Below are 26625 nucleotides of genomic sequence, written 5' to 3' on the forward strand. Positions count from 1 at the left end.
CGGTGTCCCGCTCGGATCCCGCGGTCTAGCTGCGAACCGTCAACTAGGCTTTGGAGATCACCGGAAGTCAAAGGCTTACGGCCACCTCACACCGCCATGCAGAAGAAAGAACCCGCTAATTTAAAGAACTCCAACATCTGACGAAGATGAAGCTTTTCTTCCTCCTCCTCCCAGAACTTTTGTATGATTTACCAGCTCTGTTTCACTAGTGCCATATGAAAGTTGCAAAAATAACGACTCATTCCACTCTGTGGAGGTGGATGGCCAGAGAAGCTGTTTAGCACAGGGCACAGAGGTGTCACAGAATTTTGAACGAGGGTGCGAACATATTTATCAAGGCCAAAACCATAAGTGGCTCATACCCCCGACGGTCTGGAAAACGTCGCGTGCGGTACAGAAAGTCATGTCAGCTCGCCACACACAGACACGCGCTCGTGCCACTGCTCACGCATTCGTCTTCTTCTACAGCTGTCTCTGATGCGGCTTATAATGCTAAAAAGGCGAGGTTAATTAAGATAGAGCTAATTCAAGCACTCGAATCCATGAACTTCAGTGGGAGGCGAAGCCTCGAGCTTATGTGGAAGTCGAACGCCCGACCTGTGGTGTTAAGGCGAAGTTAAGACGCAGTCAATATAAAGTTAATTAGGGCACTCGAACCCACGACGTTTGGTGGGACAAAGCAATTAATAAGCGAGAGAGAAATCATAAGGCAAAGGCAGGGAGGTTAACCAAGCTGAGTCCTGTAGGCTACCCTGCACTAGGGAAGGGGGAAAGGGGAGTAAAAAAGGAGAAGGAAGAAAGCTCAAAGTTCGCACTGCTATACACACAAGCATTCATCGCCAAGTCACTCACGTGTAGTCATACAGGCTTGCGCACTTCAAGAAACGCACCAGCGCCTTTGCGGCCTTGCACATAGCACATGCACTAGGCCACGGGCTCAAGGTCTCCTCTGTGAAGGGCCTGTCGTTAAGTGCCCCAAAGATGTCCGAAGAGCGCCCCTCTCATCTTTGTATGTGGGACAGTCACACAGGAGACGTTTGGTCGTTTCTTCGACATCACATGTGCTGCATTGGGTCCGTCCGCCATTCTTATAAGGAATGAGTAGACGTCTGTAAAAAAAACTGTTACTCGGACGTGGAACAGTAATGTTTCTTCCCAGCTGTTATAACCAGGTAAAAGTAATAATAAGTAAGATTGCATTTGAATGAGAATGACAAGTAATTTAATGAATGTCTCTTGATGGCGAAGGCTTTCGCCTTCACCATCTTAGGCGTATGTTAAAATCACGGTCAATTTTTGTCTTGTTCGGTTGTCATCATGACGGTAGGTATGCACATATGTTTCCACATTACCTCTGTTATCATTTTATTAATTCTATCATAATCGCGTATAGTCCGGATTCCAGAGGAACAACGCACCTACGAAGGAACACTCACACACATAATGTGGGAATGCACCTCACTCCCGTTCTCTCATCACCCCGTCAGCAGCGAGACTGACTGGACAGCCTGACTCAGTTCCGGGGACGTCGACCGACAACTTGAACTGGTGGACTGGGCGGAAAAGGCCAAGCAGGCCCAGGGCCTTACTTGAGCCCTAACCCTCAGCCACGTCCCTCTTTACCCTTCCCCGTTTCGATAAAGTTTACCACCACCAAGAGCGACGGCAGGAACAGAGGCGTGAATGCATACTTCGGCGGTGGGCGGCAAACACCACCGATGAAGATCGTGCACAAAACGCCAAGCGCATGCGGGACGTCGCTCATTATAGGCGCGTTGCTGCTCGGGCGTGCGCAATACACATGTCCTCCCCATTACGACGACAGAAGAGAAGTGACATTCAAAAAGGACAAGGGCAACTTGTCCTTTTTAGTTTCTTTATTTACATTCGTGTGGGCTACGAGACTGTCGCCCCGGGGAGCCGGAGGAAACTGGACACGCGTGACGTTTCGAGGACACCGCCACCATGGGAGAGCGAAAGGAGAGGAGTTACGCAAGCGCTTGGAACGCCGACAAAGAGAAGGCGCTGCGAACGTAGACATGGCCGACGCGTGTAGTCGTCTTCTTCCACAGCTGGCGTCGATGCCGCTCATCACGCCGAAGAAGGCAAAGTTAATTAGGTAGAGTTCATTCAGGGACTCGAACCCACGACCTTGGGCGGGTTCAAATGCTGTTGTGTTCCTTCTGGGTGCTTTCTAATTTTCTTTCTTTTTTTTCGTTTTCTGTTTTTCCCTTCACCCTTTTGCCATAGGCTCCTCCTTTCCGCCTCATGTTTTCATTGTAGCCTCCTCTTCCGCTTTCTTCCTTGCTCTCTCTTCCCTATCACCTTCTTTCATTCCCATCTGCGCTTCGCATTTGCTCGGTTCCGTCGACCAGGCATGCCGACGCTCAACGTAGGAACGGGCGCACCTAGGAGCTGCCCCCTAAAACATAGATCGTGAATTTCGATCAGGAAAAAAAAACTGAATAAGCCCACCAGACATCACGTCATCTGTAACATTCACTAAGTAGTCGTTCAATGTATTAGTAAGTTCGACTCCTGATATTTTGGTTCAGTGCAACATCTTCCACACTTTGCCATGATGTATTCAAGTCTAGAACTAAATTCAGTTTTTATACGAATGTCAGCCTTACCTGCGCTGGCTTCTATTTATGCTGTAATATAGTGCTGTAATGAAAGCCATCCGCATGTCACTAAAGCTGGCGGGCGTTTAAATGGCTAGTTAATAGCGCCAATCTGTGGCATCATGTTATGCACGTGACAGACAAGTCTGTGGGCGCACTGCCCCCCCCCCCCCCTCGTCTCGTGACTGAAGCAAAATTTAGTCTTTCTTTGGAACTCATCATTCACAGTCTCATTGGTCTTCGCTCACTCTAGTAACCAACAGTGCAATCTAGTTTCTAGTTTTCTTACTTAATCGAACTTAGACCAACAAAAAAAAACAGCGTACAAAGAGCCCACAGGGTTCCTCCCTCCGCCCTCCCCCAGTGCCTTTCAAACAAATTGTTTAGCCTCCGCACAGCTCCTTGCAGTGCTTTTCACAGCAAGACACCTACTAAATTCACTTCTGCTAGAATAAAGAAAAGGGGAATTCTTTATTGGGAAACACTCTTGCGCAGCGTCCTTCGATATACGCCGAAACTTTAAAACACGAAGATGTAGTCGTACGGCCCGTCGTAGAAGTGCATGCCACGCTCCGTGTGTACTAGAAGGCCTCCTTCCAGCAAGCGCCTTCCGTAGACCACGCCTTCATCGCGGCTCCTAACCAGGCCCGCATCCAATAGCCAGTCCACAAGCCGGTGTCCATGGAAGCCGGATCGAGCCAGAGACATTGGAACACCACTGCGTAATAGAAGAGACGTATTGCGCTGCTTAATTTTTCGCACAGAAAAGGAACTTGCGCAACGGCAGCCCGAAGAAATAAACGCGTCGCATCGCCCTATAACAGCCAGTAAGGTGGACCACGGTATCGAAGATGAATTAACAAGCACGGTTTTTATATCCATGCCTTCTTAACCCTACTTCTTCGCTTTGGTGTCCTCTTCTTCAAATTTCTATTTACTGCGCAGATGCACACTGGTGTCACGTGATCTATTATCTGCTGATATAGAGACAAATTTAGACGACACATCGCGCACCCTTTCCGCACTCTTCACTTTCATGAATACTTAATCAGCCCTGGTTGACTGTATCATTTGACTAAAGGTTGTGCGCAACATGTCTTCCCAGTTCAACCGCTTGATTTGTGACGTAAGTTGCACCGTGACAGGCAATTTAAACGCGCAGTAATCGTCATCATGGCGTCTTTTGGCCAGTACTAAGAGCAGTTGCGTTTGCAAATAGTTGAAGTAAGTTATTCCGACACACACACACACACACACACACACACACACACACACACACACATATATATATATATACATATATATATATATATATATATATATATATATATATATATATATATATATATATATATATATATATATATATATATGCACATTCACCGCGGTTGCTTTCATTGCGTCACCCGTTAACGTTGATGCTCTCTTGAAGTGGGTGTCGGGACGACTTGAAAGTGTGTTCTGCCCCCACTGCTCTGTTCGTAACGCGAGCACCGTACAGGAGGCCAGCAACTCACGCTTCGGTCTCATCCAAGAACTCCTCGAAGGCACGTCGATGGTAGACGTTGAACTGGCGGCAGGCTATTTCGTTCGCGTTCCTTAATCCGGCAGGGACGGTCCGCTCCTTGGGGTGCCTCCGTTTACCCGCGATTCGCAGTAAACTGAAACGTCGTCGTAAGTCTGTAGATCAAGTCATGGTCTCGCAAAAAGGAAAGAAAACAATAAAAGGAGAAAAAGACAGTTGCACGAAGACATCGAGAAGAAAAGGGGGACACAGGAATGCGGCTTTCTAACTTCACGAGCATGAAGAAGCCGGTCCCTAGAATAAGGAGCTACGATGAAGGCAGCGAAGGGCCTTCGCAAGAGCTAACATCTTCTTGCCAGAGGCCTGCATGATTCGCTTCGAGAATCGAAACGAAATCCGAAGCTGAGAGCCAGGCTGTTTGTGTTGCACCTGGAAAAAAACCTGCACTCGCTGATCCTTCTTTTCATCTCGTTCCAGTTTTTTTCCTATCTTTTTTGGCTTAGCGTTTGTCTTACGACACACAGCGCCGCCTAATATGGCGGCTGTCAGCCCGATGGGCACGATAAAACACACACACAAAAAGACAGACGGAAAAGCAATCCGAATTGAAATCGAGAAGAGAAAAAAACAACAGCCCAAGCCGTGCAAATAATAATTTCCGAAAGTACGATATGAGACGGAAGAAAAGCGAAGAAAAGCGGTGTTAGCTTACAGCAGGGCCCGTGCTTTCGCCTCACTAAGCAGCTTTCCTTCCAGTCCGCACGTCAGTAAGACAAGCATCCCCTGAAACGTGTAGCGATTAGTGTGTTACATCCAGCAGCAGTAGTGGGAGCAGCAGCAGCATGAAAGACGATCGAACTGTTTCGCAGGGAAGTGAAAAACACACAGAGAAGAGAAATGCGACAGACAGTGGTGTACGTGCGCCAAATACATTGCGCAGTACGCACGCAAAACACTGGGGGAAACGGCGCAAGAAACATCGAAGTACTCGAACGAACTGTTCTTTGAGAACGCTAAAGCAAGGGGCGAAGAGAGGGTAAAGAGGGGTTGAGGAAGGGAGGAACCCGTGCTGTAGAAACAGAACGCGCCAGGATTTATTGTTGCTGCTGCTGCTGCTGTTGCTGCTGCTGATGCCGCTCCGCGCGGATTAGCGCTGCTGGGATCCCTCGTTCTTCGCAATTGAGGATCCGACCATGCGTGGATCGAAATGCAGTGTCGCTCCTCTTGTCGGGTGAAAGAAAAAGAAGACGAAAAGAAGAAAGGCCGCTCAGCACACGTGAATGAACAGAAGCGAAAAGAAATAAAGCGTACCAAGAGAGGCGCAGACTCAAAGCAGCCGCCCAGGCTAGCCACCGCTGCCGAAATGAGTTGCGCTTTTCCAGGTTCCGAACGAAGCGAACGAGTCCGGGCCGCCCAATTTTTGACGGTCACTCGAGCACGCGGCTGTTTCGCAGTACAGTGTGCGCTATATAAGAAGCAACAGTAACGACAGCTGTGCGCCACGGGGCTCGGTTCGTCATGGTCTTGCGGCTATGAAACTGCCCCTCGCTTCTGCAGTGCAACCAGAAGCAACAGCAACGCAGAAATTTCACGGACAAACGAGTCAAGCGCGTAAGAACCTCGCCGAACCTCCCCCCCCCCCCTTCCCCCTCCTCCTCATCCTTCCTCGGCACTCAACTCGCGCCGAATTCTCTCTTCAGTGCGCTTGTACATGGTTATTTGCCCATAATCTGTAAAGCAGCAAGAAAAAAGCGCCTCACATCCTCCCACGCATGCTGAAAATGCGCTGGCCGAGTACCAATGGCAAATTGTGATTTCGTTCTGAAGAAGATGGAACGAGGCAGGGCGACGTCGCTGGCGACTGCCTTAAGTACGAACAGAAATTCAAAACGCAATCATTTCAGTTTCGTTCTCTCAATTTTACGTGCCGTCTTCCATCTTCCAGCAGAATGTACTAGCAAGCCTTCTCGTCTTATCCGTGGCGGCGCAAATTTCTTGCCATGACACACATGCCAGCTGTAGTTAATTTTAGAGTTTCTAATAGAAGCAACGGATGCCCACACTGGTCGTCAGTTTCAGGTTTACCAGCCGAAATCAAATCTGCGCTCCTGAAAGCAGCTCATGCTTCCTTCCCTTCGTCTCGGTGACTGGTTTTAGTTTGCCCCCAGCGAAGTTTTGAACACTTAATCTGGCTCTCTCCGTACTTCATGTCGTAACTGCCACGTCGGGAGGGACATGGCGAATTATACGCGCTATTTTGGCTCAGAAAGTTACGCGTTGCTTTTGCAGCTGCTAGTGGTAGTGAGCGACATGGCGTAATGAGAGCGCGTCCGCCTGCTCATCGCTGGTTCTTACAAGGATTTGTGCGCAGCGAGATTACAACTGACCAGCCTCCCTCGACGTCTTTCTTTTTCTCGTTTTCTTCTTGTTGTTTTTTCGTGAATGGTATTGTTGCGAAATGAAATCTGATAGCTTGCGCATTTAACGTCCCAAGAACACATCGTCGCGACTGACAAGATCCTCTACATCAAAGCTAGTGAAAACTTTGTCATTGTTCTTACGAAGGCTCTGTCTGCCAGCACGCCCGACCGGATGGTTCGTTCGTAGTCCCTGTACGAATTGGCGCACCGCGCTGCGAGGGATCGGCCATTAGCTGGGTGGTACGAGGGCTAAAGGTAATAAATATTTCGAGGAAAAGAAATTGAAGCGAAAATAGCAACTGAACACTATGAAAACAAAAGGCAGCTGGAACGGATTGGACATCAATTTTAATTAAATACTATAGCACTGCAAAATAATTTGAAAATATAATTTTCTTTTTTCTTTGTTCTTGTTGCGTCGCATTGCTTTTTTTTTCGCTTGGGCCCTCCTACATTTGTGGTGCTTGTGCTTCATTTAGGCTCCAAACATACCAGTAGCCCTCTCTCTACATCCGTTCTTCAAATCTGAGAAGCCGGCCCGATAGTATTTTCTCTAAATCTAGCGGTTTCTTCTTTTAGCCTTACACAGCAAATAACCTTCTCTTTCAGCTTCTTTTTGGTGACACAACAAATCTGATTTTTTAGCACGTACTGGTTGTTCATATCTCGCCAGCACGCAATTTCCCCCTGCACACTTTAATGTGAAAAAGCCATCTGCGGTCGTAATCGTCAGTTCATACCCTGCTTCCCGTTACTTCATCGGCATGCCGGTGGATAAGTTGAGTGAGAACTCCAGTATATACAGTGCATACAGTTCAGAGAGTTGAGTGTAGGGGCACCTGCGATCCCCATAACATTCGCGAAGGAAGACGAAAAACCAGTGTCATTCATTCGTTTCAAAGGAACTAACGACCCCAATTTGAGTCTAATTGGTGGGCTCAGCAGTACATTTTTAACGTGCTGCACCAGAAATGGCTATACTTCGTTTTAAAACGTTCGGGGGGGGGGGGGGGGGGGGAGGGAGTGCGCCAATTAACTACGCTGCAAGGACATTTGCTCGGTGCTAACTTTGAACATATAATGTTTTTTGTTTTGGTTCTTTTTTTGTATAGCAGGTGGCGGAGCGCTCCCATAAGGCCTGTTTAATGGAATAATTGGCTGTGCGGTATTTATATTTCATACTATTTGAGCATTTTATCTTAGGAGATAGTTCCAGTGCACATGATGTCTAAGACAAATAAGGTAGCTGTTGCAGCACATGCATCAAGACCGGCCGCTAGAAGCTCCCGGAGATAAATACAATTAGGCGAAGTCCCGCTATTGCAAAGCGATACATTGCGTGAAGCACGGCAAGATATACTTCCACCAGTGGTACAGCCACACACAAAAGAAAAAAGATTTATTATATTTTACAATGTCTATCACTTATTCTTTTTTTGGTACCAACGGAAAGCAAGCTTTTCTTCCAGTCCCGTTTCTTCATTACGTTTACATAGTCGCTTTATTTCCAATTACAGTCTCGATTCAGAAGGTTTTTCAAGGCGCGTTGGGGGGATTGGCTCCGCAAGCTTTAGCGCGTTCGAAAGGTTCAATTTGCTGGACTTCTAATCTTTCGTTGCGAACCCTTGTCCCCAAGCTGCTGCACGCCTTGCATTAATTAACTTTCGAAGATATAACGTTTTTCCTGCCGCACATACGTGCCCAGCTACGCGACTACGTTGGCGTGTGAATGTTGCAGTTGACTGTGTATTTGCGAGAAGTTCATTTCTCGTGCTTACATTGTCAAACGAGTGTGGGTGTCACCCACTGCTGTAGGATATAGGGTACGACGCATGTGTCGCGTCTGCGTTCAGCTACGCCAAGCATCACGGCACCCCACTGCGCATGCGTGGGCAGATTATCTTACCATTGGATGATGGAGAGCGCGAACATCTTTAAATCTGCGTGCTCGCATCTACATCACAGAGTTTCCCTACGGAAGTTGCGATAAGGAAGCATATATAGCGCTGCGATAGTACAGCATACATCTATTCGTCTAATTTTTGTGCACGTGGCTTCACACGTGCATGTGGCTATGCAAGAGGGGAAGAGGAGGGGGGTCCTACATGTGATTTCCCATCAGCGCCACTTTAGAATCTATGCATTGCCTCCGAGATAGGTTGGCGTGCTGGGACGCCATGTTCTAGGCTACCGGTGGAAACATACTGACTGCGTCGTAACTTACATTAGACGGATTATCGGTTACTGAAACCAGAATCAGCTCCACTATAAAGACACTTCACCATACCATTGCATGGAATTCGGCGAATTCCTCCCCCCACTCTAACCGACTGGGAGGCAGTCCTTAAGAGCGGCGACCTCTCAGAGCAACTACGGGCTGTCCAGAGGGCCTGCGACAGGGCGGAGGACCACGATCTTCCGACCTCGACGTGGGTGCGGCCCGCGACGGCTACGGGGACTCCCTGAAAAGGGAGGTACCCTAACGCCGGTTCCTCAGGACCATTAATAAAGTTCTTTGTCTGTCTGTCTGTTCCTCCCCCCCCCCCCCCCATTACACTTCGTATGGATACGTAGTCCTTACGTGTCTCGTGCTCTAACCACAAATTGCGCAAGCAATATCGTTTATGTCTCTACTAAGGCGAACTCAGCGAGAGTGAAACCGGTTCGTACAGTGTCCTTAAAGCTTCGTAGTCGTTACGGGCGCATAATAGAAACAAATCGCCCTAGCATCAACGTTCGTTTGGCTTATCTCTGTCCTGCCCGCGCTAACTATAAGTTCATAGTTGGTTTTCTGTAAAAATATGGGCCTTTCTGTGTCTGTATCTTTCACTTGGTCTCAGTCTAGGTGGCGTTCTTCAATACCAGGCGTGTACACCAACCGTTCTCGTGTTTTTTTTTTTCTGCACGCGAAATATATTCAATCCTGTGTCGTTTCTTTTTTTTTCATTTTTTCCGGGAAACATTTAAGTGGAATGCCAGTGCATTTTCTTCTTTTGAAAGTTATGTCATACGTTTCAAAATTAGTGCTCATTTGAGGACTTTTCAGATGCACAGATGACTTCACTGCTTTTGAGCTTCAATTTCGCTATTGCAACGTGTGCCCTAACCTGAATATTTAAGGAGTTCATTAATGAATTCTTTTTGGACTACTTGGATAACGCAGATAAATGCTGGGCTTTTTTTTGCATGACCTTCTGTTTTCGTTGAAGCTGAATGCAGATATTTCAAGCGAACTAACCGACTGACAGCCATAAATGACGAAATGACAAAAATGGGTTTTATTTTCGTACATTTATTTATTTATTTATTTATTTATTTATTTATTTATTTATTTATTTATTTATTTATTTATTTATTTATTTATTTTTATGAAGAGTTGCAATTTCTCAATTTCCTTTTATTTGATAGAATCTAGCTAGTCTGACTCCCAAGAAACTTCCTAAGCGAGGATGGAATTGTTTATATCAACCTAATGACCTATGACATTTGAATACCATGGAGAGGCACGAGGCGACATATAGCTTAGTGCTAGTTTTTACAATATTCAACCTGCTCCGGTTGCGTTGTAAGCGTTAAGATATACGTGGACTAATATGGGACTGCAATTTTTCAACTAAGCTATATAGTCCCCGAATGTCGACGTGCTACTTACCTGGCCGAGGCTAAGCGTTGCATCAACGAGTTGGAGAACTCTGAAAATACCGTACGGGACTCCAAGAAAGAGCCTCCCGTAGCTCACAAATATCCCCTGCAAGAAAAAAAAATATCAGTGGAAAGCATTCAAAGACGATTGTGCGCAATTTGAAAAGGTTTCCTTGAATCTCTGGAGCGTTACATCCATGGATATTTGAACATAGCGTACACTTACTGAATTACGTCGCGTCATTTGCTGGTACACCTGCATCTCATTTTAAAGCCGAACGTGCGCACGTATACCATGAAGAAAATTAAGAAAAGTTCTAAATATTAAATTACCAAACTGTTGTTTTGCACAAATTAAAAAAAAAGAACATTCGTCTCGATTCTCTCTGGGCATGAAAAGCGCGAAAAGAAGGAGGTTCATGCAGTGACGTTCCCTCTTTCCGGTTTCCTTCAGGACTTGTAGCAGCGCTTTTGTGGCCTTCTGCAGCAGTGTTGTGTGAGACGATGATCCCAGGATGTTGTTTAGCTAGAAAGGTCTCCCGTACAGCTGTTTTTAGAGCGGCACGGAGGGAGGACCTTTTATATTCGCACTGAAATAGCCCGTGTTATTCGAGGCATTCTGCAGGTAGCTGACTACCTCGCTTCGTTTGTGATTTAGCAGTGTTACCTTAGTTTTAAACTCTTCCCCGCGGAAGCATCTTGTTTATTATCAGAAATCCAGAAAAGAGGCGAGACAGGAGCCTACCTCTTACCGCAAAGTGCCTATAAAAAGACAAACAATATTTCACGCGAAAAGAACCCACTCATGCACAGTCCACTCAAAGATATCTGTCGCTCATGGTGGTTGCGACCCCAGCGGGACTGAGGCCCTGGGGCGGGCGCCTGGCAAAGGTCGCCGTCTGTTCCAGAAGAAAGTATATAGTCTCTAGATGTCGCTCTACTTCCAGCTCAAGACGGGGACGCTTCACGAAACACCTCTGCCGCTCCTCTTTAACTGCGCATTTCCCATGCTCACAGTGGGCTACTTGTCTTTTTCTTGGTACCTGCGTTGTTACGGGGTCTGTTAGGCATTTCTGCAGGTACAGGTTTTTCCCCACCATTTATTTTTGCCTTTGCTTTCGGGAATAAGCGGGGAAGTAGTCGGCCGTGGTCTATTAGGCCAGTCTAAACTTTATTTTTTCCAGCAAATAGTTGAGCTTCGATCAAGCTTGATCATAATTGTCCTTCTTTGCTTATCGTCTCCTTGCAGATTCTTAGACTGCAACTCCCAGTACTACTTTAACGACATCTACCACGACACAGCCATTTCGGTCGACGATAGCACAGAGACTTAAATGACCGTCCCGTCCTTGCAAACATTGGTTGACCGCACTTAACATCTGCGTCCAGCTATGACTTGCGGCAGAGATCGTAGCTGCACCATGAACCAATGGCACCATGCTTCGGAGGTTCACAAATTACCGCGGGTATTTTTGCTATTTCTGAAATGTGGTCGAAAGGGGGTCTCTCAGGAGTCGATTTTAATCTTTACGGGTACCCCACTTGTGCACTCTGCTAATGCCTACCTCCTTCTTGTCGTGTTCCTTCACTTTTTTTACCTATTCTTCAACCTCTTCGGCTGATGAAGGGCAGCAAACCGGACGCCTATCTGGTTGATCTTCCTAACTTTCCATCCTTTTTTTCTCGCCCTCAGGTCACAGCAAGGTCAGTTCGCGATCCTGATCAACGTGCTCGATATTTACCGTTAACGAGCAGCCGGTAAGCCGCTGCCAAACTGTTGATCCCCGCTTTCGCAGAGGAATAAGCAGCGGACAGGGGCTGTCAGAATTCTCCCTCCAAAAGCGACGGACAGGAGAAAGAGGGGAGGAAAGGGAAGACGCGGACACAGTACTGCGCAGCATTGTCCGGCACATATCGCGGCCGCAAATAAACGAGATCGCATCAACGCCACCGTTCTGACGTGAGCCGCGGCTGCTGTGGCATCTCGTCTGCGGATCCTCTGCGGGCAACCGATCCTTGCAATCGTTTTTGCAGCATCAGCTGTAGAGGCAGTTTTTTTTTTGTTCCTTTTACTGCACAGACAATAACACGCGCGTACGAGTGGAATCACGCTGAATTATAATTTATTCTTTGATTGACTGCCTACTGGTCACTTTCCGTATAGGAACTCTGTCGAATTATGCAACGAAAACCCGATTGAGCTGGTTACCATCGGTTCGCAAGCCGATAGACGAAAGCACAGCTGCACGCTGTAGGCGTGGCACGCTTTGTCCACCGTTCAAAAGCAAGACCCCGTAGAGAGAGTGTTGGTAGTGTCGTAGAGGCAGTTTATTTAGTAAAAAGCAGCGCAGCTTAACGCTGAAACAACTCGCAGACACACGTTTTGAACCCGCGTTTTTCCTAAACACAGAGTCATTTGCACAAAGATTACTCAATTGGCCTTGTCGCCGGTGCAACAGAGAGAAGACGAACACGATAATGTGAGGCAGGTTCTGCTGAATAAGTATGTCCCATAAGTGCGTGCTGCGACTAACTTTTTCAGGCAGTTGCGCGGTAGCTGAACAGAGGACGCTAGGGTGGAGACGAGTTTGCGTAGCTGATGTTCTTTCGCGCGCACCAGATGAGGACCAGCTTTACGCGCTAAAAAGAAAAAAAAGCTCCCCATATTATGCAGTTCGTTAAACCGAAACTCGTCGATAACGAACCTAAACATAAAGCTTTTGTGATGCGTTCATTATATACAGATTTCCTATCGACGGTGAAGAAGCAACGAAGGATTACATTTACAGAAAAGTAAATCCCACATATCTAATAGGCAGAAATTTTTCGGCTGTGCCTTGAACAGTTGCTCAACGTCATTGAGACTGGCGTTGTCGGTACGCCAGGTTGTGTTCATCTGCTCCAGTTCATGTGCCTGAATTTCGGCACAGTACAGCTGCTGTGTGTCCACCGCAGGAAGCTCAGAAAACAAAAATTACGAAAATAAAAAACACAGTAAAAGAAAATGACCCCAAACGCTGATTTCGCGGCATGCAAGCTGCAATATGGGTCTGTCAGCAGCGCAGCAGACACCCCGACTTCGATGTGTGCGCTGTCCAGTTCGTTATGAGGCGCGTACATGGCTTGAGCAGTATCGATCGGCAAGTTTCGCGTGTTCGATATAGAGAATCCATCGCTTTACGTGGGCCCGTTACATCCGGGTTCGACTGCGATTCCGAATTGTTGGATTCTGGGCCTAAATATTGAACTTCAAGAAAAATTTGCGCAAATCGCTCACCTTCTCTTGAACAATAAGCATGCCCATTAAGTAAAGAAACAACAGGCACGAAACAGCGGGCGCCTCATTTAGCAGTCTCAAATCCCTTCCTTCCACCCAACTACCCCCTTAATGAAAGGTCATTTACTATCCGAATAAAAGCATGTCACGCATATGAAACTGACTTAAGCGCCATCGGACTAATGCTACTGTGAGAAATGGAGCCTGTGGAAACAATGTCCGCCCCACGTCAGCCATTACCGAAACAATTTCGTCAGTAATGAGCTTCAGTCTTTCTGAAACGCTTCATTTTAACCACGTAGGGCACACAAAAAAAAAAAAAGGAGGCGAGACATGCCTTTAATTGCGGTAGAACTATTCTCCCTCCGTGCAGTCCATACCCGACAGAGACAAATCGCAGGAAAAAAAACTGCAAAGCTGTCATTACCGAAACGATTCCGTGCATTTCGCTTGATTCAGTTTGAACAATACATTTCCCAGTGCGATGTTAGCGCTTCCCGCTAACGCATGTCAAGTCATTACAGTGAAGGGAACGAATACTGCACAATGATTCGTAATAGTTAACTGCACAGTGCGTTTTGTGAATTGGTTGCTTCGCTAAATGAGCTCGCTTATTGCCTATACGGAGGAAGTTAACAGAACTTACGATAAATATTGAAATGAAGAGCACTGCTATCAGGAGCGTGAGTCCCCGCACGTCGTCTTCAGGTTCGAACGCCTTCGCAGAAGCGCCGTCGTCTTTTCCGGGCCAAGACTCGTGTCCAGAAGGCGGCAAGTTGAAGCGAACCCGTGTTGTAGTTCCGAGTAGGCTTCTCTCGTCGAGTGTTTCGTCGTACCTGCGCAAGGAGGAAACAAGACAAGTGAGGCGCGTTCAACTTTACTAAGTCATTCATATTCACGTACTTTATCGGATTCATTCACTCGAGACGCCTGCAGTGTCAGGAAGGCGTACTTTGGGTGGTTATGATCAGTATTACGAGCAGCAATTAGCGCAATATATTATGAGAGAAAACTTTCTACCACGAAGTTCGCATCGTGTATTATTTAAAAAAAAATAATGAAGCTCATGTCTTTTGTACCGCGCGTTTCTCAATTAATCCTTCTCGTTCGTCGCAGTTGAACACGTGTGAGGGCACGTCGTGAGTTGTGTGCATATACCCTAATATACCGAGTCACACCCGACCGAGGAGGTGTAGAATTTCCGGGTGAGGAGGCGCTAAAAATTGGCATGCATAGAGCGAATATGGTGGTCAACCACTCAACATAGACTTGAATAACTGTTGGTACATGCCTTAAGAAAACGAGCAACAGGCCTGTGACTGAGCGCTTTGTCTGTCTTAGTCACGTGCCCTTGTTCAGCGCTGTTACTCGTTTTCTTCAACATAGACGTTCGCTAGCGGCGAGCATGTTACCGCAGGACGCCGTTGCGATCAGCTATCACGAACCATGCGGACAAGTTAACAATAAAGTGCCCCACCCACAGCTGCTGCAAGTTGTGCCCGGTGGGCAGGTTGAAGCTACGGCATTGCATGGTCCAAGGGCTCTTGCAGTGGTGAGCCATCTTGCTGTATGCACCGTAACATACGGTATACAAGGCCAGCAAAGTTAAACTATCACAAATATCAATGAAATGTGCAGTGCTATCTACGCAAGGGCTGCTTGCACAAGTGATTTGGGCGCCTTGGCGGAAAAATATTTTCACAATCAAGCCGGCAAGTATTTAACAAAAAGTTTGTTATTCATTCCTTATTGTGCCTCAATTCAAATTCTCCACAAGGAAAGCAGGGATATAGTGATCCAAAAAGAAGTCAGAACAGGGCGCACAATCTCTCCGATGCCATTCCCTGCAATCTTGAAGGTATTCAAACTATTAGATTGGGAAGGCTTAAATGTGAGGTTCAACTACGGTTTTCATTTAACACTGTCCTGTTCAGCGACACTGCCTATGAATTGCAACAAATGACAGAGGACTTTAAACGAAAAAAGTGTAGGAGTAGGGTTGAAGATTATTGAGCAGCCTGGCAAGGGAACAAGAATTCATGAGTGGAAGCCAGTCTCTCCAGAAAGCTTGTGACTTTTACGTGCAAGCAGACGAAGTTCCCTGAAAGCATCCGTCCTCGCCAAAGGCATTGCGCGCGTCTGCGTTTCTTCATGGGCAGACCAGGCAGCCCTGTCAGCAAAGTGATGCGATGTGATGCGAAAAGGGATGCGAAAGTGAGCGATGCCACAGGGAGCAGGAATCCACTGAAACATTATGTTGTGCCCTGTTTCCAGTGCATGGGGGTGTTCAGCCCTGATGTCGGATGTCATCTTCTCGCATGTTCTGTGATGTAAGCCCTCAAGTTTCTAATATAGATATTCATCATAACTGTAGAATTTAAGAAATTGCAAACAATATTTTGTTAATTAACATATTACCTACACTAGTTGTTCGCGAAACTGATGCCTATCAATATTCATAACCGACCTGTGCCCACAGCAGTTACATCGCAAGCATAGCCTATTTATTAAATATGCGGATACAGAATGTCGAGGACATTGCGCAAACAGAAATACATGGAGAGTGACAATAAATAAATGGTATGTGCTAACACTTATTTGCAAATGTACTAATGGAAATTCAGTAGATTTTAAAGAAAGATTATTAAAGGCCAGATAAGCCTAGTATGACGTCTATAGTATGTCAAGAAGAATTTCTATGCAGCTAAAGCCGAGTGAGGTGGTGGTCAGTTGCGCCGACTATTCCACATGGTGTATCTCTCAGTTCTCGTGAGCTCGCGCACAAAGTTAGCTTACTGGGCGATGACCATGACCTAATTGCGATAACTAAACAATTAGTAGACTATTACGAGGTCGCGACGAGGTTACGGCAATAGCTGAGTATTCATTAGACGTCTACTATAATGCTTCAGCAAAAGGGTTCGAATTCGGGCTGGTTGGCTGCATCGTATAGAAAACGTGAAAAGCGGCTCGAGAAAGGCAAGAAGAGAGTGCATATACGCGACACAGTGTCGTGTTCTTCTAGTCTCTGTTCAGGTTTTCTAGCTGTTTCCCACGCTTTCTAGTATTTCAGCTACCACGATGAGGTGATCGCACTATACACAACTATACATTCTTTCCACGCATGTGCGCGCCCGAAAAAAAAAAAAGAAAGATGCACCGTGCAAAAGATACATCGTGTGAAACAATCGGTGTAACTGATCGCCACCATATTGTGCTTTCGTTGGACGTAATCGACCAGAGGTCCCGGAGAAGCCCATTAGCTGCAGCTTCTTTCCAAAAATCTATGTAAACCACAAATTAGTTGTAATCTCTTTTCCTATCTCTCTCTCTCTCGCCCCCCCTCTCTCTCTCTCCCTCTCTGTCTCTCAAAGTCTCCAAATCGCTCAGTCTATTTTCGCCGACTACTAATTTATGCCAGACCCACTCTCCCTCAATACTCACTTGCGAGCAGGCGGTGCCTTTTCATAGCACTGGTTCTCAAGTCCAGCCCCAAAGCCCTTTCTCGAACGGCAGCAGCAGCAGCACTCAAAGAAGGACGTCTTCAGCGTTCGCTCGTGGGCGTGTTGCAAGAGACAGAGTGCTATCAGTGCTGCGCAGACACTTAGCAGGACGACAGATGCGACGGCCTGTGACGAGAAGATCAGCAATGACAGACGCTAATGAGTTTCGATCTGGGAGCCCACGTGACGAACAAGAGACCGCGCTACTATATCCTCGTCAGTATTTTATTTAAATATTTCGCTTACATCTTGTTCTTGAGTCATGAAGCCCGCAAATCCTTGAAGCCACCCCGTTTTTATCGCGATGTTATTTTTTTGTTTTTGTTTCTCGTCTTTTACATGTCATTACTTTTCTTCAGAGGCACGTGCAGTGTACCTATTGCACGCAAGAGTGATTAAATATTCCAGATTCGCAATTCTTTGTCGTTCGAATTGCCGTAACGCGGAGATCTGCGGAATCCCACAGTTGGTGCGAGGCGTGGCCGTCGGTTGGAAATGCATCGAATTGTTTTATGGCGTGGGTGCGTGTATACGCGCGATATCGCCTTCGCGCAAGGGAAATGCGATCACATGAAAAGTACAGGCGCGTGGCTGAGTAATTGCAGCGTTGAAGGAACGCTTATGGCAGGAAGGAGACGTAAACAAAACGACGACTTTGCAAGAGTGATAACACAGTGAAACGAGCAGTACAGTCGCGCAATCAACGAAGTGAGCCGACTCCTCACGCAATCGAGCACGTAAGCAGCGAATGAACGGTATTAAGGCCAGCTTGGGGAAGACAAATGAAGAAAGAGGAGGGGGAGGGGGAAGAAGAAAGAAAAAGAGAAGGGAGGGATTCAAACCGGAAATGCGTCTGGTTTCCTACCCTACACTAGTGCAAGGGGGAATAGAAAGATGATATAGAGAGAGAAGTGGGGGGGGGGGGGGAGGGGGCTAGCCGCGGTGAGTTCGCTCACGCGCGCGGAGGGCCTCATCAATTCGAAGGCGTTTACACAGACCAGTCACCCTTTTGGGCCGATGCTTGTGGGCCGAGCTTTGTAGGCGGATGAGTGGGGGGGACGGCGGGGCGGACGTTCTTCAAGTATCGCCTGCACGGACAACGGCCGATCGTCCAGGCGTCGCAATGCGATAGACTGTGTTTGTCTTTCGGACAAACGAAGAAGGTGCGAAGAAGTTTCCAGGGGTACTTTTTAAGCGTTCCCTATTGTTCGCCACTCCAATCCTGCAATAAATTGTTTGGTCTCTGACCACAAAAGTTGAGATGAGACCTGCGATGTATATAACTAATGAGCTTATATAGAGCCGTTTGCACTAGCGTTACTTTTGTGCCGGTGTCTGAGTGTGTTCTTTACGTAATTTTGCAACGAAACAGGATACTGTGCCTAAATTTTCGCACAGTAAAAAACGTGCACCATAAAGTGCGCAATTTCTTTATGAAAACGAAGTTTGTTTTGCCTTTGTCTCCGTCGGCTGAGGCGATTTCTCCTCGAGTAAAATGGGCCGATCCCGAAGGCATTGTATAGTAAGCCAGTACAGGAGGCGGAGTAATGAAAGCTGACCTGGTACCCAAGACAGAGTATTCCGCGGTCGCGTGGGTCATAATAAGGTTATGAGGTGTAGCTACTGAGTATCATGCCATTCTGTCCCCGGATTTGTGGTTCGCTTGTCCTAGCTTGCTTCGTCCTTTGCCGATCAGCGGAATATTGGTGGACTTGAAGGAATATAATTGTATTTTACAATCACGATTGCTAATTTCTTCCATATTTCTCTTTTCCTTTATTCATTAGCATTGTGGATTGTCTCGTGTATGTCGCCACGGGAACGGTATACTCAAGTGAATTATCGCTGTCGAGATTTGAACGTCCCGAACCTGCGCTAAAAACGCAATCACAATGTGCTCGGCAATAATTTTCACCTGCCTGTCGCGCTTCAGCGGCACTTAAGCCTCACAACGCGTGCAATATTGCACTCCTACAGGAGCCACAGCGGCAGCGACTTGATACCACTATCTTTAATGCTTTAATCTCGAGCCCCGAGGAACAGGTTTCTGACAGCTTTTAGACGTAGGCGCCTCTTGCTGTACGCCAGCGTATTTGCGATGTCGTCAAGAGCAACGAGACTCCAAGAGAGGGTTGCTCGGCGCTGAATCCTGCCCAGGTTACATATACAAGCACTGACGCCGCAAGTAAGAAGGAAGCAAATACATGGTCATGGCCATAAACACGGTCTCTGAGAAGAGCTGAATGCGCTGGTGAACGAAGTACTTTGAGGCACTTAAAAAATGTAGGAGGAACTATCGTAGATAGTGGTAAAAGTTGACTAGAGTATTCCTTGTGTCACCATGCTACATATCCCCATGTGATGCCATGTTCCACGGCGCACCTTATGGGCCCATATTGTCATGTTGAAGTGAAGGGAAAAGAAGGGCATTTCGCCAACTGCGTGTGGTGTTAGCTAGCTCTGTGTTGGGCCAACTTGTGCCCAGAAAAACAAGTGACCATCAAGCACAACGAATGCGCCGAGTACTGCCGTCGATCATCAGCTGCCAGATCTCAGCGGATCTGGCAGCCGTGATTCATCGCCTGCTAACCGCCACTTCTGCATACTGAAAGTACAACCCCAAACTGCGATTATTGGACGCTCCACGGTAAACGTCTGCTGCGGGCACTGCTGGAGATAGCACTGTGAACAACAATCATCGGCTGCATCAACACCTGTAGAACGAGACACCACGTGATGGTTTCATCAGCGCAAGAGCACTTGGGGGCACCCACATCGCTTATATAATCAAGAAGCATTGGTTTTCATTCATCAGAGTGGATCTGGAAGCCGTGATCCTGCGCCTGCTAACAGCCACTTCTGCATATTGCAGGTGGGTTTTTGCAAATTTATTTTAGTAGGAATAATCGTCCTATTTCTGGCCGCCGGTCCGATCTGAATTGGGAATTTTATTTCTAGCACCCTGCATTGGCTGTTATTTTTGCTGTTGTATCTCTTTGTGGATTTCTGTCTTTCGTCAAGTTTGAACAATGGCGGCCGACAAATCTGAGGCTATGACAGAGCTAGTGAGAGCTTTGAGTGATAAAGCCCCAACTTCAATTAAGGACAGAGCTGACAGTAATCAAAAGTCAGAATGTTGAACACCAACGAGAGAGCCAGAGGCTTGCAAAGCAGCTCAAGGAGACTAACATGCAACTTAAAGAACTAAATCATAGAAAAAACTGTTCAGATAAAAGGGGTGCCCAAAACAGAAGTAGAAAACCTGGACCAGGTAATCGCCAAGGTTGTGACTTGCGTCAACGTGGGCTTCACATCTGATGAGACCGGTACTATACACAGAGTGGCAACAAAAAGTACAGGAACTCCTAGCATTGTTGTAAGGTTTGTCTCCAGAAGCACATGGGATAAGCTTCTGCAGGCATTCAGTACCTCAATGATTGGACTTGAAGGACATGACCCAATATATATAAATGAACACCTTTGCCTGGAAAACAAAGTACTACTTCACAACGCCATTCACTTGAGGCGTGAGAAACAATAAAAATTTACCTGGGTTTCGGATAGCAAGATCCTCATGTGAGAAACTGAGAATTATAAAGTGTTTAACAGACTTAGATGGTCTAGCTGGTTGCGGGCTTGATGGAACATGGTTATAACGGCGCGTTTTGAGGACAGGACGCAAAAAGAATGTACACAGGTGAGTCGCCGAACTTCAACTGTGCTTTACGGCGTAAAAATTACACGAGCAGCAGTTTCTGCGCACCGACGTTAGAAATGATATTGCCACCGCGCACTTTTTCAGCCCAAAGAAGATCATCATGTCTCACTTCACTACTGTGAGTCCTGATCTGCGCAAGATTAAAGACACATTTCTAACGACGCTATAATCCTTTCTACACTCTTCATATCCGCGGACTTCGATACTTATTCTGCAAATATATCTCTTCTTTTCGCGATAAATTAAGCGACGTGGTGCAAATGCAACCGTCTCCTCGTTTCTTCACACGAAATTCCTTAAACAATTCCCTCACCTTTTGAGCCTTGAAACTTTCTTGTATGCAAGTGTCTCTGTACACTGTAGTACACGGGCACCTTTTGCAATGGTCAGCCAATTGACCCCCCGCTACGAAAGCATGCACATTTGCTCGATGCTCCCTCAAGTGGTCATTAACACGCTGACCAGTCTGGGCGACGTAACATTTGCCACAAGAGAGTAGTATGCGGTATACCACCTCTTTCTGCCAGCTTGCAAGAGGTGCAACATGGTTTTTTGCGCACTTTTGTGAGGTGCGTGCACAGTCCACTGCGCCGCACATACGCGCCAGTTTCTCAGGGGCGGGGAAGTCTGTGGGAACGCCGCACTTTCCAGCCACTTTCTTCAAGCGATGGGAGAGGTTGTGCAATAAGGAACCACCAAAAGCTGACCTGGCCGTTCTTTCTCAGGTGCCCTGCTCCGTGCACCCAACCTTACTTCACAAATAAGGCATTCAACAGCAGAAGCGATGGTTTCACTAGGAAAACCCGCTTGATGGGGCCGAAAAACTTGACTCTTCACGCTCAGAGATGGTTGGTGCTCCCATGACTGTGCGAGGGCGGATATAATGCAATCGGATATAACAATCGGATATAACAATCGGATATAATGCGGATATAACAAGTTTTGAGTGGACCTAATCATAATAGAACAAATCCTTTTTTGATCTTGGCTGATATTTCTAGCACACAACATCCTTTCCAAGGACCAAGCACAAGTCCAGAAACTGCAACTCCCCGTTCAATGGAAGTTCCTGCGTTAGCTTCAACCCGCCGCAACTGGCTTTAAACTTGTCCAGCACATGTCTAACCTTAAAGCTTTTCGTGTCCTCTCTAACACCATGCATAACAAGATAATCATCGACATATCTAAAAGCCTTTACCACTGAGGTTTTTTATTTTCAAGTCAAGTCAAGTTTATTTACAACATGTACAAAGTACATGTTGAAGGTCACCCTAGCAAGAAAGCTGTAAACATACAGCTTGACGAGGCCAGGGGGTCACCACCAGGCAACATCGGCATCACACACATCCGCAGTACAAACAGTAAGCTTTCGTAAGTAGCTTCATTAATACAACACGTGGTATAAATCCACTTCCCTGGGCACGAATAGATCTTCATACATGCATAATCAGTACGAGCGCACTGAAATTCGGGTGAATAACATTAGCGCCAGGGGAATATGTACTGTTACACTTTAAAACATGAACATTATTAAAAGCAATAATAAAAAGGAAGTTAAGCAACTGTAAAGAATGTGCACGTGCAACTTACAAGGAATGAAATGAATATAAATGTGATGAGTACATTCTGAACAGATATGGAAACCAACTAATTAACAAAGTTCAAACAGTCAAACAATTTCAAACAAGAATGTGCACGTGCAACGTACAAGAAATGAAATGAATATACATGTCATGAATACATTCTGAATAGGTATGGAAACCAACTAATTTACAAATGCCAAACAGTTAGGTGAAATTTATCAAAGACAAAGATATCGCGCAATAGCATGCGTATTCTGTTTTCTCAATGCTTGCTTCAATTCGATTGCCACAATATGGAAGATACAAATTACTCAACAAAGGCGTATTATTTTATTGAGTCTGCAGCAGTATGGTTTCCGTGGGAAAGCGGGAACCCTTTTTTTTGACGTATCGTCTTCTATGCAATCTCGATGCATACGTGTATCTCAAAGTTCAGTTGTCGGTCTGATTCTAGTTTCTCTTTGCGTAAGTGACTTTCCCAATACTTTCGTGTCATCTGAGGTACTCACGCAGATGACACAGCAATAGTATAATGGCTGATAAGCCCGTTTAACTTGAAAACAAGACTAATTCATAACTAAAACTCTTATCAGAATGGTGATCAGCTAACAAATCAACTTTAAATGCAAATAAAACAAGGTACACAATATTGCACTCACGCAGATTAAATTTATATTATGAATTTTGTATTCAAATTATTTCTGTTCACTTGAGTGCGCACCGGTCTTTAGGTATCTTGGAGTGTCGTTGGACTGGTATTTACATTGGCAGGACCAGATTAATTACGTACGTGCGAAACTGGCATCTGGATGTTTTATTCATTTACAAGCTCGAAATTACTTTCATGTCGTTGTATTGCGCACCTTGTATTTTGCAATCATGTGCAATGTTCTGCCCTACTGCGTCGAATCCTTGGTTTTGTACGTACAAGACATGTCTCTGTCCCGGAATAAAATTGCAAAAACGAGCGCTCACACCAATTACTAAATCTGGACATGACCATCCCAGTAAGCCACTATTTGATGACTTAAAGATACTGACATTTGACTCCTTACGACGATTAAAAACAGTTTCTGCTGTAGTCTCTATTAAAGATTATAAACTTCAATTTCATGTGCCAATATTTCTCTCCTCAGCTTGCATCACAAGAAGCGGTATATCTAGATATTTAACTTACCCCAAAGGAAAGAATGTATATGGAGAACGGCTAATACAGCTTTTCGGCGCCGAAGTTTTTAATTAACTTCCGCTTCATATACAAGAGGCTTCTCATTTTCCGTCTGTCATTAGGAAGTGTTTTTCGCGTAATAGTTCAATAGATTGATGTTTTTCTAATAGTATGTACACTATCAATGTGACAAACAAGGAGGACCCGTGTTCGTCGGAAACATCAGCCTGATATGATAATTCTATATTTGCATAACTTTTGTGCAGTGAATTTTCCTTACGGGTGTTGTTACTTTGCTCGCTTTCGTATATTACCAAATCACGTGTTAAAGCTACGATGCTATGTATCCATTTGTAATTGCGTTTCCTTAACATGGCAATCTACCTTTGTAAAACAGTTTTTCTTACTGGCACTAACACAACTTTTTTTTACTACACCCCTTACTAGCTTCTGGCTGTGAGTCCAGACAGTTTTTTTTGTGTATATTTTCGGTGATGCAAAAAGAAATAATAAATTGAGCTGAAAAGATCTGATCGGGGGTGTCAAGCACGTCGGCTTTTCTGCACGGCACGTCGAAGCTGCCAGCGTAATCGCTGCTTTCCGCGTCCCTTCGAGTAAGTATACAACCATCTACAACACTATTCGCGCGGTGGATGTATAATCTGAGTACACGAGCTTAGGAGAGAACATGGAGAACAGATAGAATCGACGGTGGCATTCAAAGTTCGAAATGGTGCAGGCGCGTCTTGCGCTGAGCGACAGCCTCAAGTCGTTAGCGGGTGAGAGGCGGTCCCAGGAAAAGGAGTAAACAAGTACACCTGCTATGGGGAAGTACACCTGCCATCGTGTCTGTCCTGCCACTCCTTTATAGAGCACCACCCTTTGACGAAACGCGCTGCGTAGTTCCGGTTCCGCTGCTACCAGAAGGAAGTTTCCGAGCTGCTTCCTTTCGTCACAGACTTCCAAGCTGCTTGTGCACTCGCCAAGAACACGCACGCTAAAACAATACCCTGATTGATCCGTGTTTCCAGAGTGCTCTCGGGTTGTTTAGGAGTACGACAGAGCTTCGTCAAAGCAAAATCACAATCACTATTCAGCTTATGCGCGTACGACCGGCTGTACGGTCGCTGAGAACGCGGCGCGCGGCCATGGACAGCGGCGGAAAGATCGGCAGGGGCGTCATGGCGGCACTTCCGTTTCCGTAAGACGTAGAAAAAGACGGAAAAGCACAACAGGAGAGCCATTTGATGCAACTTAACCGAGGCGGAGGACGACAGCAGCATCAAGGGGCTTTAGGTTCATCAGCCAACGCAGTAAGCGGCAATGCGATGTCTGTTCACTTCAAGACGCAGGGTCGTTGATATGCGAGCATTTGAAACCCACGCGAAGGACAAGACCTGCGCACGTCTTGGCGATGGCGGTGTTGTGCGACGCCAAGCTAGAGTAGCTAAACCGCGTATGTACTTGAAGCGTGACCTGGCTCACGCCTCGCGCACATGTTGACGATGACGTTGTGGCGCGCTTCTGCTTTGGGCGCGCGCATTTCTTTCTTCGTCCCTACCTTATTTAGGTGACGTCATCACAAGCGAACCTCCATTGCGGTTTTTGGTTCCTCCCCATTCACGGCTGCACTTCCCTGTAGTTTCCTTCTCTCACCCTCATGCAATACGTTACCCTCTCAGTACACATAGCGAGAGACACCAACAGTCCATAATGGGTTAAGCAACTAAAGAAAGTTACTGATTAAACAAGCTTCTTGACTTTGGGAAAGCTAGCGGTAGCGAATTCACTTTGTGGTATGAGAAGCTGTTTATAAATAAACAGTGCTTTGTGTCCTCCCCTCTTTTTTTTGATGAAATGAATATTAGGAGAGGTTGGCACCTTTATGGTGGCACCTGCTGCTTTTGACACTCAGCAAAGGAAACAAACCAGGTTTCCAGTGTACTTCAAGTAACAAACAATGGCTGACCCATCGCTACCTCTTTTAATGACTCAGCTGATGAACGCGGACCTTCCACGTAACAATCCCGCCCTATAAGCCATGCACCAACTGCAGTCAACCAGGTTTCCTGCTTTTGCGGAAAAACAAGGATCGTGCCACATCACCTGTCACTATTTCTTCGCCAACTCACTGGCTTGGGCTAAGCGGTCATTGCATTCTTCATTTGGCGTGTGATGTCTGCAGCCTGCGACAGGCTAACGCTAAAAACCACCACCCAAGCACTCCCCATAAATGGTTAACTAGTGAAGCTGAAACGTGCGGCCCTGGTGTTTATCACTGGGTTAATCTCGACGGTTCATTAAACGACGGCTTGGTAGGCTGCCGGATCCTCGGTACGCAGTCGCTGCTTACGCTCGGCTGCATGAGCCTGTTCTTGTATCCGGGCTGCAGCATCGGCAGGGCTTAGACGAGAGCGTTCCCGATTCTACTCGCGGCATTGCTGATCGAAAGCTGCCTGCTCCTAAGGAGTACGTATCACGCGTGGCCTACCCATTTCGGAGCCGAAGATAAACTACTGCGTGCGCTCTTGCTGCGACAGAGAGCACCGGCACCAATACTGGCGCAGCTAATCCAACACCATCTAGAAAGCACAAGGCCTTTTCACACCGATCCACAACGTCATGTTACCTCACCCTGCTGCCATAGAATCTAATAAGAATGCTCCCAAGTAGGCAACAGTGATTTCAACGTCGCCGCTTTCATCACGCGAGCCTTGTTAATGGAAATTTCATCTCTCTCTTTCGCGCATGCGCGTGGCGTAGCACTGGAGGAGTTTTCGGCGTACAGGCGACCGACATACGGGCGGATGGATGGGCGAATCAGCTAGCCAATTGCAGCTTCGCTGTAAAATGTCATTCGGGACTACGCAAGAGGCGCTTTCGCCCTGATTAACGTCGAACTAGATGCGTTTGCTAATATATATTTAAATAATTTCGCGTATAGATCTGTCCATCATAACTAAGCAGCATTCAAAAACTCAGTTCTATCAGCCATAGAAAAGCATGTGCCTTTATACAATGTTCGCGCAGCATTCCAAAAGTGCCTGTAGCGACCACCCTTTGCCCGTCAAGACCATGGTCACCGGTCAGCTTATCATGCAGCACTATTAGATTATAGACAGTGGGGCGAGTTTCGGTATTCGCAATAAAGCGTCGCCATGACAC

At 46.5% G+C, this 26625-nt stretch overlaps 1 protein-coding gene across 1 annotated transcript in view; it reads right to left on the bottom strand.

Annotated features, from left to right (window-relative positions):
- Positions 1 to 3076: 3076 nt before the first annotated feature.
- The window catches only part of LOC135900366 (lysosomal cholesterol signaling protein-like), a 187923-nt gene continuing 164374 nt past the window's right edge, over positions 3077 to 26625 (bottom strand). Inside the window, exons 12-17 of the mRNA XM_070532233.1 lie at positions 16933 to 17117; positions 14135 to 14324; positions 10222 to 10317; positions 4862 to 4932; positions 4142 to 4285; positions 3077 to 3342 (exon numbers count right to left, since the gene is read on the bottom strand). Coding sequence (XP_070388334.1) covers positions 3144 to 3342; positions 4142 to 4285; positions 4862 to 4932; positions 10222 to 10317; positions 14135 to 14324; positions 16933 to 17117 — 885 coding nt within the window. The 3' untranslated portion in view covers positions 3077 to 3143. The remainder of the gene's footprint in view (positions 3343 to 4141; positions 4286 to 4861; positions 4933 to 10221; positions 10318 to 14134; positions 14325 to 16932; positions 17118 to 26625) is intronic.

Source organism: Dermacentor albipictus, chromosome 1, assembly GCF_038994185.2.
Source record: "Dermacentor albipictus isolate Rhodes 1998 colony chromosome 1, USDA_Dalb.pri_finalv2, whole genome shotgun sequence".
Taxonomy (NCBI): domain Eukaryota; kingdom Metazoa; phylum Arthropoda; class Arachnida; order Ixodida; family Ixodidae; genus Dermacentor; species Dermacentor albipictus.